At 43.6% G+C, this 17821-nt stretch overlaps 1 protein-coding gene across 8 annotated transcripts in view; it reads left to right on the plus strand.

Moving 5' to 3' along the window:
- Positions 1 to 17821, plus strand: part of adgrb1a (adhesion G protein-coupled receptor B1a) — a 658584-nt gene that overhangs the window by 630572 nt on the left and 10191 nt on the right. For all 8 annotated transcript variants that reach the window (XM_085992449.1, XM_085992450.1, XM_085992451.1 and 5 more), the window contains 2 exons: positions 4051 to 4086; positions 4190 to 4294. In XM_085992449.1, the coding sequence (XP_085848575.1) occupies positions 4051 to 4086; positions 4190 to 4294 (141 nt within the window). The remainder of the gene's footprint in view (positions 1 to 4050; positions 4087 to 4189; positions 4295 to 17821) is intronic.

Here is a 17821-nt window from a genome sequence, read left to right on the forward strand (position 1 = left end):
TTATACATTTATTATCATGCAGTATGACTTCCAGACTTTAATTCCTTGAATTTCTTGACTGAAAAGATGCTTTGACGACTTAGACATATGGTGCAGACTCGTGGGACCAAAATTACTGGATCTGGAATTTGTTCACTATATTTTCATTTTTGAAGACATAATTAATTTAACAATTTCTTGACCCTTGATACTTTACCTAACTTATCCCTTAAATGGTGTTAACACTATACACTGGTTAAAATATATGTTTAGGTCTTACATAGATTGAAAAAAAAAAAATCACTTGCTCCTCCCAGTGATCACAAAGATCACAAAAAATGTACAGAGTTGGGGGTGGGGTGGGGGGGGTGGTAGCTGCGATTCAGCCAATCATAGGATGGGAACTGAACAGGTGCTTGTGTGAAAGAGAGAGAAATGAGAGAGGGAATCCTTCTCTCATTATCATAGGCTCCCAATGGAATTTCTGTGTGCCACATTTTTCACAATTGGGATAAAAAAAAAGAGGCTCACAGTTGTCCCCAGATATCGTCAGCTAAATCTTCTGGAGACGAGGAGGATGATCAGCATCCCATTTCTAAGGACAGTAAGACCAGCCCTCCCCCTTGCCCAAGTTGCATTCTTGAGCAACAGCTGGCTGTGGGAGAGCAAGAGGAGAAGAGAAACTATACAAAGACCTGGAGAGAAGGAATCATAGAATGGTTACAGCACAGAAGGAGGCCATTCGGCCCGTCGAGCCCGTGCCGGCTCTCTGCAAGAGCACTTCAGCTAGTCCCACTCCCCCGCACTTTCCCCATAGCCCTGCAAAACTGTTTCCTTCAGGTACTGATCCAATTCCCTTTTGAGCCCATGTAGCTCAACCCTTCATAGAAACTTACAGTTCTGTCCACCACAGCATCCAACTGCCTTTTGACTGATGCCAGAGATTTTTCCACAGCTACCCAAATATCCAAAGACTGCTTCAGGCATTAATCACTCTTACTTTGGGGAAGTGTTTCCTGATATCAGTCTTGAACTTGCTTTTTACTATTTTGTACCTTGAGGTTTAACTTGAAATAGTGCTTAGAAGTAACCTTTTCTATTCCACTTAGTGTCTTATATACCTCTGTAATATCCTTTCTCAGTCTCCTTCTTTCAACAATGAAGAATCCAAGTGTCTTTTTTTTCAAATTTGAGTTATGAATGAACCCTTACCTGACTCCAAAGGGTAGAATTTCTGTGGAGATTCCCCAATCTCCCACCGTAAGCTTTGCGGAAGATCGACGGAAACCCTGAAGAAACAGTATAAATGGCGCAAAGCTTAACACTGTATTGAAATACATCGATTGAAAGATTTGCTGAGGCACCACACAGCAATATTGCATAAGTGTTCATAAAAAACATCCACTGAAGGCACTTCCAGCAGCTCAGGAATGACTGCTTGTGGTCCCAGCACACGTCCATACCCATGATTCACATTTAACTATTATCCTCTTTGTTTTAAAGAGATGCAGACAACTCTCCCACTGATCTACTTGCCATCGTCATTGCACTCTTTCTTTAATTAACGGTTTCATTCTTAATAAGTACTGAATTCACAGTTAATGCCGAGCCACCTCCTGCCTCCTTTGTGAATAATAACAAAAACTGCTGGAAGTGCACAGTAGGCAATCAGCCAATATCTGAAAGAGAAGATAAGTCAATATTTTGCATGGAACTTTTCATCATCATTCTGAAGAAAAGTTTGTGTTTCAGTTGCAACCATTCTTCAATATACAGACCGATCTGCTGTGCTGGAAATAACAACGGTACCAGTGACAAAACACATGTTTAGTTTGAGTGAGTTTTCCGTGACCATTCCCTGAAAGGAAAATTAGTTTAAGTTCCTAATTATCCTAAGCTTGACTTCTATTACAACAACAACTTGCATTTATATAGCATCTTTAGCATAATCAGACAACAATTGACACTGAGCCAAAAAAGGAGATATTAGGACAGGTGACTAAAAGCTTGGTAAAGGATGTACGTTTTAAGGAGGGTCTTAAAGGAGGAGAGAGAGGTAGAGAGACTGAGATGTTTGGGGAGGGAATTCCAGAGCTTAAGGCCTAGCCAGGTGAAAGCACAGCCGACAATGGTGGGGCAAAGGAGTGGGGATGCAGAAGAGTCCAGAGTTGGGGGGACGCAGAGTTCTAGGAGGGTTGTAGGGCTGGAGGAGGTAACGGATAGGTTGGGGAGAAGCCGTGATTTGAACACACGGATGAGAATTTAAAATTTGAGGTGTTGGTGGACTTGGAGCCAATGTAGGTCAGTGAGCACAAGGGTGATAGGTGAACGGAATTTGGTGTGCATTAAAAACCGAGCAGCGGAGTTTTGGTTGAGCTCAAGTTTATGGAGGTTGATGAAGCTGGGAGGCTGGCCAGGAAAGCTTTGGAATAGTCGCATCTGGAGGTAACAAAAGAACGGATGATGGTTGCAGCAGCAGATAAGCTGAGACAAGGGCGATGTTACAGAGGGGGAGACAGGCTGTCTTTGTACTGGGGAGGATTTGGGTTTGGAAGCTCAACTCAGGATCAGATAGGATGCTACGGCTGCCAAACAAGCACATAAGAAATCCTGATATAACTAAAGTTTCCCCTCAGATCTAGTAAAATAGATTGCTGGCAGTGAATCACCAAGTAAAATTTAAGTCAGTTAAGTCTCATCATGGCAGACTGTACGAAGCTGTGAACATTTGTAAAAGTATGCTTCAATCACCACATCCAAAGTAACACAAAAGGTAAATAAGTAGTGTTGGAGCATTCCTGTTGATCAGCCCGAGTGCCATTTTGGAGTCATGCTAGCTGCTGCCTCACAGTCCTCTCTCCTCCCCAGTCCAAACCCTGATCTGGTTTATATAATGCAGTCCTTTCACATCTGTCATTGTGCTTTGACCCAAAGTGATTTCAGAGCACCATCTTCATAAATAAGTGCTTGGCAAACCTTTTTGTACGGGAGTGCCATTAAACTCAGAATGACATCTGCTGCAAATGATGCGACAAGCATTTCAGAATGATTTATGTCTTTATTGTTATGTGACTGTGAACAAATGAAATGTGTTTGTAATGTTTTCTCATTTTAAGAAGTGCTACTTCAATAACCTTTTACATTTGAACATTTTTTAAAATCTGTATTCATCAAGAAAGTTAATTCAACACTTTCCATTTCAGCCACTCAGCGTCAGCATGAAGCATTCCCAGGGCAGGTATAACACAGTTAGACGCAGAGTAAAGTCCTATACCAACAAAGCATCTCAGTCCTAACCTCATGAGAGTGCCGCTTGCTGTAGCAGTGTGACGTTATTTAATTTCCCACATCAGTCATCCTGCGGCAGTTCTGAAAGAGATTGCCAAATTAGGGCAATTGTGTGCTGTGGCTCATGCCTTCAAGGAACTGAGTTGAGACTGCCTAAACTGATACCTTAACAACCAGCAGACAGAAAAGACTTTAATTTCATCAGTCTGGACTAGGTGTTAGCTGGGTTCCAGAGGTTAAAGAATAACATTGAACCCACTGTCCAGAACTTCCCTGGCCCCTCACAGCATAGTTTTAAACTGATGATAAGTACCTGAGGCACAGTAATGATTACAGGAAACTTTGGTTTATCCGGAGGTTGTATGTCCGGAATACTCGATCTAACGGCAAAAATCAGGAGCCGTTTTCTGTAAGTTTTTTTAGATCTCGTTCTTTTTTTTCCCCAGTCAGCCACTGCAAGGTCTGTAGCTATAGCAACAGCTTCAGCTACAGACGCTTGCAGCTGCAGCCGACTCTTTAGAAGCTGAGCAACAGTGTTTGTTGTCAGATACGGAGATGAAAACCTCCGTATGCTTCAACATTAACTTTGTATGTCTGGCAGTTTTGATAGATCGGCAACACGCCGGTCCCGTCGGTGCCGGATATCACAAAGTTTCCTGTATGATGATGTGCTGTATTGTTCTTTAAAATAAAATTAAATTAGAAGTTACCAGTCACACCTGTATCATAATTCGATGTTCATTTTTGAACGGATGCTGCTAATTGTCTGTTTTTGATTTCTAGAGAAGAAAATCCAGGTACGCTGAATTAGATTTTGAGGTGAGCCCTTTCTTTACTCTGTCAGATTCACTAATTAAGTGCTGACTCTGTGCCTGAGGCATCTTAGCTGCATTTTTACTAATGCCTTGCTTTCTATCTCTAGAAAATAATGCACACAAGAAAACGGCATCAAGACATGTTCCAGGATCTAAACAGGAAACTTCAGCATGCCGAGAAAGATAGAGAATCTCCTACAGTAGACAGCAAAGTAAGAATGGGTATTTCTAATCCCGAAGGGCTCAGCTACATTTTGTTGGGGCCCATGAGGCAAACAGACTCCTGGTGAAGGCCACAACTTTTCTACATTGTTGCTGTAATTCAGTGTTGCTCTTAAGATTTTCCAAAGTCTTGCTTTTGATCAGTCTCAATAATGTAACAAACTGCACCAAGAGAGATGGAATGAGGATCCCTTAGCCATTCCCCAGTGACCCAGTCCAAACCCACACAGTGAGAGAGGCTTGGGTGGTTCAAAGAAACTCTTCAATGAAATGCAAGTTGTTTGGGAAAACTCTTCAATAACAAAAAACAGTCACTGGATACCAGAACCTATTTGAAACATATTTTCACCTTTTACTTTCCCTGATAAATGAAAACCCACTTTTGAAAGGTTCTGAAGCTGTCACAGTCACATCCATTGCATTTATTTTAATTTAAATCACCTGGCTTTATATTTCACTAGTAAAGTTGTCCTTAAGTCAACCTGATTGGAGAATCGAGAATGATTGACAGTAAAAGGAGCTATATTGTGGTTGATTGACCCACAATACAAGGTCCATATAGTAGCCAGGTGGAGACTAGTTGACAACCACAAGTATCACGCAGGGATGGTGTTAAATGGATTGTTATCTGAAGAGAATTTGAGCAACCAAGCAGTTGTTGAGAGGGTCAGGTCACTTTGATCAGAAGGAAGTAGAAATTTGCCAACACCTTTGTCTTGGGTGAGAATGTGCTCCCATCATAGCTGTCACTAGCTGTGCAGTTCCTTCCAAATATAATTTTAATACATTTTTTGTTGGCATTTATGAACTACTGCTAAAACCAACTAATTAATTTCCTGCTGAGCATGTTCTGGGTGTGAAATTGGACATGCCAGCCTTGGTTCAGTGGTAGCACTCATACTTCTGAATCAGAAGGTCGTGAGTTCAAGCAGAGACTTCAACGCATAATCTCGGCTGACACATTCAGTGCCATACTGAGGGAGTGCTACACTTTTAGAGATGTCGTGTGATGACATAGTAATCTGTCTGTCTGCTCAGGTGGATGTAAAAGATCCCATAGCACTGAAGCAGATCAGGAAAGTTCTCCCAGTGTCTTGGTCCAACATTTATTCTTCAACTAACAGCACCAAAACAGATTCTCTGGTTATTTATTTCTGCTGTTTTTGGAGCCTTGTTGTTGTGCAAAATGGCTGCCACAATTAACTACATTACAACAGTGTCAATACTTCAGAAGTACTGCATTAGCTGCGAAGCGCTTTGGGGCATCCTGAAGATGTAAAAGGCGCTATATAAATGCAAGTCTATTTTTTGCGCCGAAATGTAGGCTGCGTGTGTACAGATGCCGACCTAGAGGGAAGAGTAAATATAAGTGAGGGCAGAAAGGTGTGCCTGCTATAAAATTATGCTAGGGCGCAAAGAGTCCATGCAAACATGAGCAAAGGTATTGTGTGAGGTGCAGGTAAGGTGTTTTTCTTGCTGGCAGTATTCACGTGGAAGCTGTAGATAAAATGTGAAAATAGCGTGCAAGTAGGGCGTGTGTCTGGGCTGGCTGTGAAAGGCACGTTTAGACAGGTCACAGATGAGAATGCACAGATGAGGACAGAGTTTGTGAAGAGCATGTGTGTAAACTGTAGTGCAGATGCAATGGAAAATCGTCTAATGCCAAATTAATAAAGAAGGGATTCCTTTGGGACATATCCCATCTTTGCAACCTCCATTTAAAAAAAAAAAGCTAATACCACTAAGTAATCGGACTAATATTTTCTCGCCAGGATCGGGGATGAAATATTAGTCAATTAAGTTTTATTAGAATGAAGATTGACTTTCATTACTAAGAGCAGTGATCATAAATGGTCATTTAAGGGCCAATTTTCTGATAGTCCTCCCTGCTGGCAGAGAAACTTGGAAAATCACCCCATGAGATCTAAGCTTATTAAACAATAATAATAGAGAATAAATAACTTTGGTTCTTAACCCACAGATTTACTGTCCTCTTTAAGTACTTACCTGTAGAGCATCTCTGAGTTTAGTTTAAAAAGCAAAAAAGATAAGGGTTTGCTTGAAAAACATTCCCATCATCAAATCCCACATCTTTTCTGAGTTATCGGATCTCGGCTGAGGTAGTGGCCAATAAAAAAGAAATTGCATTTCTATAGCATATTCAAAAGTGCTTCGCAGCCACTTAATTATTTTTGAAGGGTGGACACTGTAGTCTAATAGGCAAAAGCGGCAGCCAATTTGGACCGAGCAAGGCCTCATAAAAGCAAATGAGATAAATTAACCATTAATCTGTTTTTGTTGATGTTGGTTGAGGGATAAATGATGGCAAGAACACTAAGAAAGCTCCCTGAATTGCAAATCATGCCACAGGGTCTTTTATGTCAGGGCCCCTGTTTAACCTCTCGTCTGAAAGACAGCACCTCCAATAGTGCAGCACTACCTCAGTACGGCACACAAGTATCAGTTTAGAATAAGTGCTTAAGGCCTAGAGTGGGGCTTGAACCCACAACCTCCTGACTTAAAGGTGAGTGCAACTGGGCCAAGCTAACACTATGCAATTGAGCACAGCATCCGTGGACTTGGAAGGGAAAGAACATCTGTGAGGATTTCCACATCCTGATCCCCCTTACTGTTAACGCTGCTGGAGTGGGCGCGTGTGTAAATGTCATTCATTCACAATCATTGGGAAGTGTTTTTTCGTTACTTCAGCAATCAACTGCTGACTAGCTGTATTTCCCATCCCTACACTCGGTCAGACTTCAGTGTTATTTTTCCCCTCCAATCTGCTGCTTTCCGATCAGTTGTCAGGGGGTATTATTCAAGTGTAACTTGTTAGATTGTGTCAGTTTCGCAAGTTGGGCTACAAACCTAACATACCATTTCATCAATTACATCTTCAGTTCTAATCAGTAACAATGCCACGGCATCTACACATGTGTCAGAAAACTGCTTCCAATGGCAAAACGTAATTTTGTAAAAACAAATAGACCCAGATTTCTGATGGAGCATTAAATGGGGGGTGGCGGGGGGTGGGGATATACCTCTGGGTACCAAAGTTGGACAGGAGCTGTTTCTGTCAGTTTTCCTCCAGCTCAGTGATTTAACCCATCCTCACTGACACTATCGAATTTCCCCTTGGATGAAATTATCTGAGCTGGGGTGTGGGAATGCAGAAGCGAGCAGTTCAGCGAGTTAGTTTAAAGGGATTGTGGCAGAAGAATAAAGATCTTGGCCCAGGGTCGCGTGGGTGGGTTTGACCCTCACATCCTCTCCCTGTTCATCATCCTTCTGGGCACCAGCATCCTCATTGTCCACGAGGAATAAGATCGGTCTCTCCTGATCCTCTTCATTATCTTCCTCTTCATCGTTCTCCCCCACTGTCACAGGTGTGGGTCTGCAGGAAAGAAAGCTACAAGCTGAGGATGGGTGAGTGTAACATGCTTAGGACTACAGAGACTGCAAAGGGTGTGGAAGCTTGCTGCTTTGTGCTGCTTCATAAGGATGCCATGATGATGGTTTGGTGGTCACCCAGTAACCTGGTGCTGGCACTGTGCCATTGACCTTGCTTTCTCCCATGGCTCGAGAAATGTGCATTCCCAGCATCTGCAGCCTGCTCGTCATAGGGCGGGAGCTCCTTAATGTCAGGGAAGCCCCCTTTGGCCCTCTGCCTCTCGCAGACGTTGTGCACTAGTTTCTCTTACAATAAGATTGAGTGAATTAGGTGAAGTCTAGCAATTGAGGGATATATTCCAGATGACATTGGGGCGCTGATGTAAGAGATCTAGTGGTATTGTTAACCCCTCGCTTCTGTGAGGATGATCTACCCCTCCCGTGGGGGGTCTCGGTTTGCTACTTTAGGAGACTCAACACACCGGTCAGTCTATTGTCACTTTCTCAGTAATACACAAAGTCAGAAACTGTAAAATAAGTAAAGTTTTATTCCGTACCCGGTACTGGACTTCACTCCGAGTAACTCCTTGTGTTTACACACAAGGAAGTCTCCTCTAGAGTGCGCCCCTAGGCTCACGGGGCTACAATATTTATACAAAAAGCATAAATTGCAAGTCATCATGAGAATACAGGAAACTAGGCGATCACACGCTACACAAGTCATTTGTTTCTTTTTACAGAGTTCTGTTTAAAATTCACTTTAGCTTTCAACAAAATTCGACCCTGAGACTGTCTCTACTCTGTTCTATAAACATTCTGTTTTGTCCTCTCTTATCTATGTGTATTACATTCCCACAGTCCTGTATCAGCTTTTTACATTTAAACCATTCACTGTATGTCAAGTAGTCCATCATGCTTTGCGAATCATTGGTAAGGCAGTATGGGATTAATCCAGTTTAACAGTATCACCGTGTGAAAGTGGAGGAAGGGGTTTCAAGGCTCTGCATGCAAGTAAGTGCTATTCGGGGAGATGACGACACATAAGATCTGTAATTAATGCCTCCCTTAACCAGAATGCAGTGTGAAGGGTTAATAGTATGTTAGAGGGTGAAGAGTGCAGCCACCTGACCGTGAACCGAGTGATCCAAGCTACTGCTGCTGCAATCTTTAGCCAGACTTGGCTTTTAAAAGATTTCACGGCCTACTCTAATTTCCAAGCACTCCAGCACATCACTCCGATTTTACACAGGATGTGCGCTGGAGAGCTGCCATTTAATATGTAAATGAGCTGACCCGCAAAATTCTCGTGGATTCAGCTCTGCACAGTGCTTCATCACCCCGGGCAACCAAATTTCAATTTAATTTGTTAAGTTTCATGTAATGTTTTAAGTTTAGTTACAGTTTATTTGTTTTAGTGTGCATCAAAAAGAGTACACAGAGCGGGATTAAAACGGAGTGTACTTAAACAGAGTGTTTTATTTGGGAATTAGGAAAGAGTGGGAATTTCTGGTAAGTATTGGGTAAGTAGTAGATGTAAAAAGTGAAGTTTAGTTTAACATTTTTGATTAACCTAGAACTTAAAAAAATGTAGTTAACAGAAGCTGCCTGCCAGTGGCAGTTAACTGTTTGTGTTGTAAGTGTTTGTCTTCAATAGGCGCTAATCACCAGGAGCAGCGGAGCTGAGTCAACACTTGTAAATTGGGTGAGGCTCCTAGTGTATAAAAGTAAACAGGTCTGCAGAGCACAGAGCAGGATTAAAACGGAGTGTATTTAAACAGTGTTTTATTTGGGAATTTGGAAAGAGTGGGAATTTGGAGAAAAGGGAGAAGGAGTTGCTGCTTTCTGCCTACACTACTTGTAGTGCTTTGTGTTACAGGTAGATATTTAATTTCAGTACCCATAACTTAATCTAGATCAAGTAAGTAGTCAAGAAATTACACTGTAAACTGAGTTACCTAATTACAAATGTAATTACATTCAGTTAAATAAAACAAGGTCCTATAGGGATGGCAGTGCAGGTGGTGTGCCGCAACTGCAGCAGGTGGGAGTTTGTGGAGAGCATTGTGATCCCGGACAACCACGTTTGCAGTAAGTACCTGCACCTTGAGGAACTTCAGCTCAGAGTTTTTGAGCTGGAGTCTGAGGTGCAGACATTGTGGGGCATCAGGGATGGGGAGAGTTACCTGGACACTTTGATCCAGCAGGCAGTAAGACCTCTAAGGTTAGGTAGTGGTACAGGTCTGGTTAGTGGTCAGGGACAGGAGGGTGTGATTGAAACAGGTAAGGGGACCCCAGGTGCAGTGCGGGAGGAGTCTCAGCCTTTGCCCTTGTCACAACAGGTAGGGGGTTCTTGCTGCCTGTGTGGATGAGGGAAACGCCTGCAGGATGGATGAGCAAGCTGACCATGGCACCATGGTGCAGGAGGCCATTCAAGTGGGGGGAATGAAAGGGAACGTAGTTGTGGTAGGGGACAGTATAGTCAGGGGGATAGATACTGTTCTCTGCAGCCGCAACCGAGAGTTCCGAAGGTTGTGTTGCCTGCCCGGTGCCAGGGTTAAAGACAACTCCTCGCGGCTGGAGGAGAACTTGGGAGTGGGAGAGGGAGGATCCAGTTGTCGTGGTCTACGTAGGAACCAATGACATAGGTAGAACTAGGAATGAGGTTCTGCTGAAGGAGTTTAAATAGCTAGGATCCATATTAAAAAGCAAAACCTAAAAGGGAATAATATCTGGATTGTTACCTGAGCCACACACAAATTGACATAGGGACAAATAGATTAGAGGTTTAAATGCATGGATCAAAGAGTGGTGTGGGAGGAAGAGGTTTCAGTTCATGGGGCACTGGCACCAGTACTGGGGAAAGAGGGAGTTGTTCCGTTGGGATGAGCTCCACTTAAACCGGGCTGGGACCAGTGTCCTGGCAAACTGAATAACTAGGGCAATAGACCGGGCTTTAAACTAATGAAGGGGGGGTGGGAGGATTCAGGAAAGAGTAAATTTAAAAGCAGCGAGAGAAATGTCAAGGCTCAAGAGCAGAGTAGAGTTTTGGGTAAAAATAAGCAGAGTGGGTCAGGAAGGGACAGAGAGAGTAACAAAGGTAATAAAGCATCAGTGACTAAGGCGACATCAGGGAAAAATAGAAATAAGTCAAAGCTAAAGGCACTATATCTGAATGCACAAAGCATTCGCACAAAATAGATGAATTAATAGCGCAGATTGAAATTAATAGGTTTGATCTAATAGCCATTACGGAGACGTGGTTGCAAAGTGACCAAGGTTGGGAACCAAATATTCCAGGATACTTAACTTTTAGAAGAGATAGGCAAAATGGAGAAGGAGGAGGGGTAGCCCTGATAAGGGATGGGATAAAGACAGTAGAGAAAGAACCTTAGCTTGTAAAATCAAGAAGTAGAATCAGTTTGGGTGGAGCTAAGAAACAGCAAGGGGCAGAAAATATTGGTGGGAGTTGTTTGTAGGTCCCCAAACAGTAGTTGTAATGTAGGGCAGAGTATAAATCAGGAAATTAGAGGCACATGTAACAAGGGTAACACAGTAATCATGGGGGACTTTAATCGACATATAGACTTGGTAAACCAAATTTGCAATAATAGTGTGGAGGGCAAATTCATGGAATGTATTCAAGATAGTTTTCTAGATCAGTATGTTGAGGAACCAACTAGGGAACAGGCCATTTTATATCTAGTATTGTGCAACAAGAAATGGGTAATTAATAACCTTGTAGTTAAGGGGCCTTTAGGGAAGAGTGACCATAATATGATAGAATTTTATTTGCGTTTGAAAGTGATTTAGTTAAATCCAAAACTATGTTCTTAAATCTAAACAAAGCAAACTACATAGATAAGAGAGGCGAGTTGGCTAAGATAGATTGGGAAACTACATTAAAAGGTATGACGGGTAGAGAAGCAATGGTTAGCATTTAAAGAATTAATACATAATTTACAACACATATACATTCTTTTAAGGCACAAAAACCCACAGGAAAAGTGGTCCAACCGTGGCTAACAAGAGAAGTTAAAGATAGTATTAGATCAAAGGAAGAAGCTTTTAATGTCGTCAAGAAGAGTAGTAAGCCTGGGGATTGGGAGGATTTTAGAATTCAGCAAAGGAGGACCAAGAAATTGATAAAGAAAGGGAAAATAGAATATGAGAGTAAACTAGCAAGAGACATAAAAACAGACTGTAAAAGCTTCTATAGGTATGTAAAAAGGAAAAGATTAGCGAAAGTAAATGTGGGTCCCTTACAGGCTGAGACAGGAGAAATTTTAATGGGGAATAAAGAACTGGCAGAGAAATTAAACAAATACTTTGGCCGCGATCTTACCTGAAGAGGCGAGTTGGGAGCAGGTCAGCTGACTTGCGGGTTCCGATCCCGCCCCCAACGACGCCCGATGCACAGATGCTATTTTGCATCAATTGGCCTTGTTAAGCCCGCCATGTGGGCTTGCTGACCAATTAAAAGAAAGCCGGTGTCAGATGACGTCAGTTGATGACGCATCATCTGCTGGTTTTCTTAAAGGGGACACGCTCACTTTTGTTTGACAGATGATTTTTCAGTGTTTGATAGCATTAAGGTGCTGCAAACACTGAGAATCACTGTACAAAGGTGAGCCCTTGCACCCAGGCTCTCCAGAGACTCCCTCCTTAGGATAAAACAGATGGCAGCTGCAGGTGAGGTTACAGAAGCGATCTGTCACTGGTGAGAGGTTCTCCCAATGAGGTGGGACTACACAAACACTTCAAACCTTATTACCTACAGAAAAGTCTAAATACATTAAAAATGATTTTCCCAGCATTTCCTTACTTCTGAAACTCACCAGTGTACCATTGGATCCTTCACGCCACTTGTTGTTCTTCAGTTGCCGGATGGCCTTTTCAGCCTCATGCCGGGTTGGGGTTGTGCTGAGATGGTGGCGGATAGCATGCTGCGGGATGGAGTTGAGGACACTCGCATCGAAGATAGAGTCTCGGTTAAGGAGATCTTCGAAGTGCTCCTTCCAGCGGGCACTGACTGCCTCTCTGTCCTTGATGAGTACCTCTCCATTCTTGGCCCGCAGTCAGGTAGGACCTTGGGTGCTTGGGCCGTAGGTGGTCTTGACTGCGCTAAAGAATCCACGCATGTTGTGGTTGTCAGCTAGCTGCTGGATCTCCTGTGCTTTCTCCACCCACTATCTGTTCTTTAGGTCGCGAGTTTTTTGTTGGACCTCGGCCTTCAGGCATCTGTAGAGCTGCTTTCTTGCTCTCGAGTTCTGTTGCTGTTTCCAGATCAGGAATGCCTTGCGCTTGCGGCTTATTAGCTCCTGGATCTCCTGGTCGTTCTCGACGAACCAGTCTTGGTGTTTCCTGGTCGAGTGACCGAGCGTCTCTTCACAGTTGCTGATTATGGAGGCCTTGAGTGCAGACCAGGCGCTGTGGACACTCGTGTGTCTCTGAATCACTGGGAGTTGTCAGGTTGGTTGTGAGGCGCAGGCTGAATAAGGCTTTCTTAGAAGGGTCTTTGCGTGCTCCAGCATTGATTTTCCTGCGGCATCGCTTCTGTTACCGCCACTGTTTTGGGGCTACGTTGATGGAGATGACAGAGCGGATTAGGCGATAGTCTGTCCAGCAGTCATCAGCTCCTGTCATGGCGCGGGTGATGCAGACGTCCTTGCGGTCCCTTGCTCGGACGATGACGTAGTCTTCACCGCGCGTCAATTACAAGAGAAATGCAGGGAACAGCACCAACTGCTGTACATGGCCTTCTTTGACCTCACAAAGGCCTTCGACACTGTCAACCGTGAGGGATTATGGAGTGTCCTCCTCAAATTTGGCTGCCCTCAAACGTTTGTCATCATCCTCTGCTTCACGACGACATGCAAGCCGTGATTCTGACCAACGGATCCACCACGGACCCAATTCACGTACGGACCAGGGTCAAGCAAGACTGTGTCATCGCACCAACGCTCTTCTCAACCTTCCTGGCTGCAATGCTCCATCTCACCCTCAGTAAGCTCCCCGCTGGAGTGGAGCTAATCTACAGAACAAACAGGAAACTGTTCAACTTCTGTCGCCTCCGGTCCAGATCCAAGGCCGTCCCATCCTCTGTCATCGAATTACAATATGCAGATGATGCTTGCATCTGTGCACACTCTGAGGCCGAACTCCAAACCATCGTCAACACCTTCACCGAAGCGTACGAGAGCATGGGCCTTACACTAAACATCTGTAAGACAAAGGTCCTCTACCAACCTGTCCCCGCCACACAGTACTGCTCCCCGATTATCAAAATCCATGACGAGGCCTTGGACAAGGTGGACCACTTTCAATACCTCGGGAGCCTACTGTCAACAAGGGCGAAGTCCAACACCGCCTTCAGTGTGCCAGTACAGCCTTTGGCCGCCTGAGGAAGAGAGTGTTTGTAGACCAGGTATTCAAACCCAGCACCAAGCTCATGGTCTACAGAGCAGTAGTGATACCCGCCCTCCTGTATGATTCAGAGACATGGACCATGTACAGCAGGCACCTCGAAGCACTGGAGAGGTACCACCAACGCTGCCTCCGCAAGATCCTACAAATCCATTGGCAGGATAGGCACACCAAAGTCCGTGTTCTCGCTCAGGCCAACATCCCCAGCATCGAAGCTTTGACCACGCCCGAGCAGCTCCGATGGAGGGGCCATATCGTCCGCATGCCCGATATGAGACTCCCAAAACAAGCGCTCTACTCGGAGCTCCGACACGGCAAGACAGCCCCAGGTGGGCAGAGGAAACGCTTCAAGGACACCCTCAAAGCTTCCTTGAAAATGTGCAACATCCCCACTGGCACCTGGGAATCCCTGGCCCAAGACCGCACAAAGTGGAGGAGAAGCATCTGGGTAGGCGCCGAACACCTCGAGTCTCTTCGCCAGGAGCAAGCGGAAGCCAAGCGCAAACAGCGGAAGGAGTGCACGTCAACCCAAGCACCCCACCCACCCGCCCCTTCAACCACCGTCTGCCCCACCTGTGACAGAGACTGTAGGTCCTGCATTGGACTCATCAGTCACCTGAGAATGGAAGCAAGTCATCCTCAGTTCCGAGGGACTGCCTAAGAGAAAAATTGGATCCTTCACACCACTTCTGCAGCTGTCATCAATGAAGAAACATTACAGCAGACTCACAACATGCCACATTTACCTGGCGTGGTGTCCTGACATTGGGAAGCCCGCAGCCGACCTGGCTGAATTGGAAAAAGCCTCTTAACTGCCTGTTAACTACCTGTCAACAAGCAGTTAAGTGGCTATAATCCTCTTCCCGCCACCAGGAGTTGGGTCCCTGCGCAAATCGGGGACCCGACTCCCGGGAAGATTGATTGGAGGCGGGTTGGAAGCGGGTTTTTGATTTTGCCAGCAGTTCCGCCTCCAAACCCGACCCCTGAGCGCCGGCAAAATCATCCCATTTGTGTCTGTCTTCACGGAAGAAGACGCAAAAAACTTCCCGGAAATAGTGGAGAACCAAGGGTCTAGTGAGAATGAGGAACTGAAAGGAAGGATATACGCCATATAGGGAGTGCAATGAAGATTCACCAGACTGGTTCCTGGGATGGGGGGGATTGTCCAATGAGGAGAGATTGAGTAAACTAGGCCTATATTCTCCAGAGTTTAGAATGAGAGATGATCTCATTGAAACATACAAAATTCTTACAGGACCTGACAGGTTCGATGCAGGGAGGATGTTTTCCCTGGCTGGGGAGTCTAGAACCAGGGGTCACAGTCTCAGAATAAGAGGTCGGCCATTCAGGACTGAGATGAGGAGAAATTTCTTCACTCAGAGGGTGGTGAATCTCTGGAATTCTCTACCCCAGAGGGCTGTGGAGGCTCAGTGGTTGAGTATATTCAAGACAGAGATCGATAGATTTTTGAATATTAAGGGAATCAAGGGATATGGGGATAGTGCAGGAAAGTTGAGTTGAGGTAGAAGATCAGCCATGATCTTATTGAATGGCGGAGCAGGCTCGAGGGGCCAAATGGCCTACTCCTGCTCCTATTTCTTTTATTCTTATATTCTTACAGAGCATTGGTGGGTACAACTCCAGACTCAGTGGTGCTAATCCCGCGTAAATCACCACATGGAAATTTGAAGGCATTAATTTTTCTCCAAAGTAAACCCACAATCTTATAAACCAACTAATTAGTATCTAACAATGGCGTATAAACAATTATCCTATTTTGAGGAGGACCCATGACTTTGTCATTCGAGACTTAGTCGGTCTCTATCTCATGAGATAAACATCCAATCATCATGCATCCTCTGCTTAATGTCATTCACGTCAAGTATTTGTTTCATCGAGTTTTGAGTCTTTATAAAACAATTTTTACATAGTGTTACATAGAGTTTAGTACTCAGTATATACAGAAAATTAATGTTGTAGTCAAGCTTCATTAAAATGGCACAACAGGGACTCTGGTTGAAATATGGATGCTGCCTGATCTGCTGAGTGTTTTCAGCATTTTCTGTTGTTTCAGATTTCCAGCATCCGCAGTATTTTGCTATTGAGTTACAGATATTGGTTTGGCTTCACTTGGCCATGTGCTGTGTTGCTGTACTCCAACTAACTGCTTCTTAAAATTTGGGAAGATGAGAGTGATAAGATATAAAGAAAACTGTTGTGATCGTATATTTCTGAAGCACCTTCTCCACTCCATTTTATTTATGTTTTATTGGTAGCTGCCTATACAAATAAGCAAGTGATTAACATTTTTCATTTACATATTCTATATGTAAATGAAAAATAGATTGCTATACTAAGATTTTTGAAGCTTTTTTTATCTGTTTATGTATTTTCCTTTCTGTCACCAGTCGCTCTCTCCTTTCTGTTATATTCTTAACCAACCCTGCCCACGGTTTGATGTCTCTCCTTCCTGCACCCTGTTATTTCTGACCACCCTATGTCTTTTCATAGGATCATAGAACAGTACAGCACAGAAGGAGACCATTTGGCCCATCGAGTCTGCGCCAAAATCCAAATTCGGGACATTTTCTATCTTTTTTTTATTCGTTCATGGGATGTGGGCATCGCTGGCAAGGCCAGCATTTATTGCCCATCCCTAGTTGCCCTTGAGAAGGTGGTGGTGAGCCACCATTTCAGAGGGCAGTTAAGAGTCAACCACATTGCTGTGGGTCTGGAGTCAGGCCAGACCAGGTAAGGATGGCAGATTTCCATCCCTAATGGACATTAGTGAACCAGATGGGTTTTTATGACAATACTAGCTTTTTATTTTAGATTTATTTAATGAACTGAATTTAAATAACCCAGTTGCCGTGGTGGGATTTGAACTCATATCTCTGGATAATTAGCCCAGACTGCTGGATTACTATCCAATAACATAAGCACTGTGCTACCATATCCCATCTCAACATTCCACCACTTGCTTCATGAGACTTTCAATTCCGTACCCTACCATCTCTGCACAAAGTCGGTATTTTGTCTTATCTACCAGGCTGTTTTCAGCCTATATAAAAAAAAATTGCAGCTTTGCCTACATGGAACTTTGCACAAGTGCAGTTGTACCCCAGCGCTGTACATTTATCAGAATCTGAAAACTGGATGCTTGCCTGTGGTTATGTTTTTGGGGATGATGATGATTAAAAAAGAGTAAACAAAAAAACCTACAGGTGTCCAAATTTGACTGGCAATAGCTTGGACTAATTTAATTTGATCAAACTTCATGAAATTTGAATGAATTTGGATTTTGGCTCAGATTGCTGCTTGTCCCTAGCTGTATCATAAATATGGCAATAAATTGTAATGTGTAAAAGTGCAACTATCATCATTTTCCAAAGGGAATTGTAATTTTTGTGCGCTAGGGTATCTAAACCAACACTTTTATCATTGCGACATCAAGGTAACGAGCCTTGCAGTGATGTTTTTTTGGGCACACAGTGGTAAAACAAGATTCTCTGTTTATAAAAAATACCTCAAAAGTCTCCCTAATAATGTTACTGTTGCAACAATGTCTTTTTAAATCACGTGGTTATCATTTTGTCCTTTTTATTCCTAGCATGATAATTGTAAATCATGGAAAAGCAAAAGCTAATGGCAGTGGTGTTGCACAGTATTGTAGTTAATTGTCAACAGTTCTTGTACCATCAAAA

Source organism: Somniosus microcephalus, chromosome 7 (assembly GCF_052327205.1).
Source record: "Somniosus microcephalus isolate GS21.2 chromosome 7, FLI_Smic_1.0, whole genome shotgun sequence".
NCBI classification, from domain to species: Eukaryota; Metazoa; Chordata; class Chondrichthyes; order Squaliformes; family Somniosidae; genus Somniosus; species Somniosus microcephalus.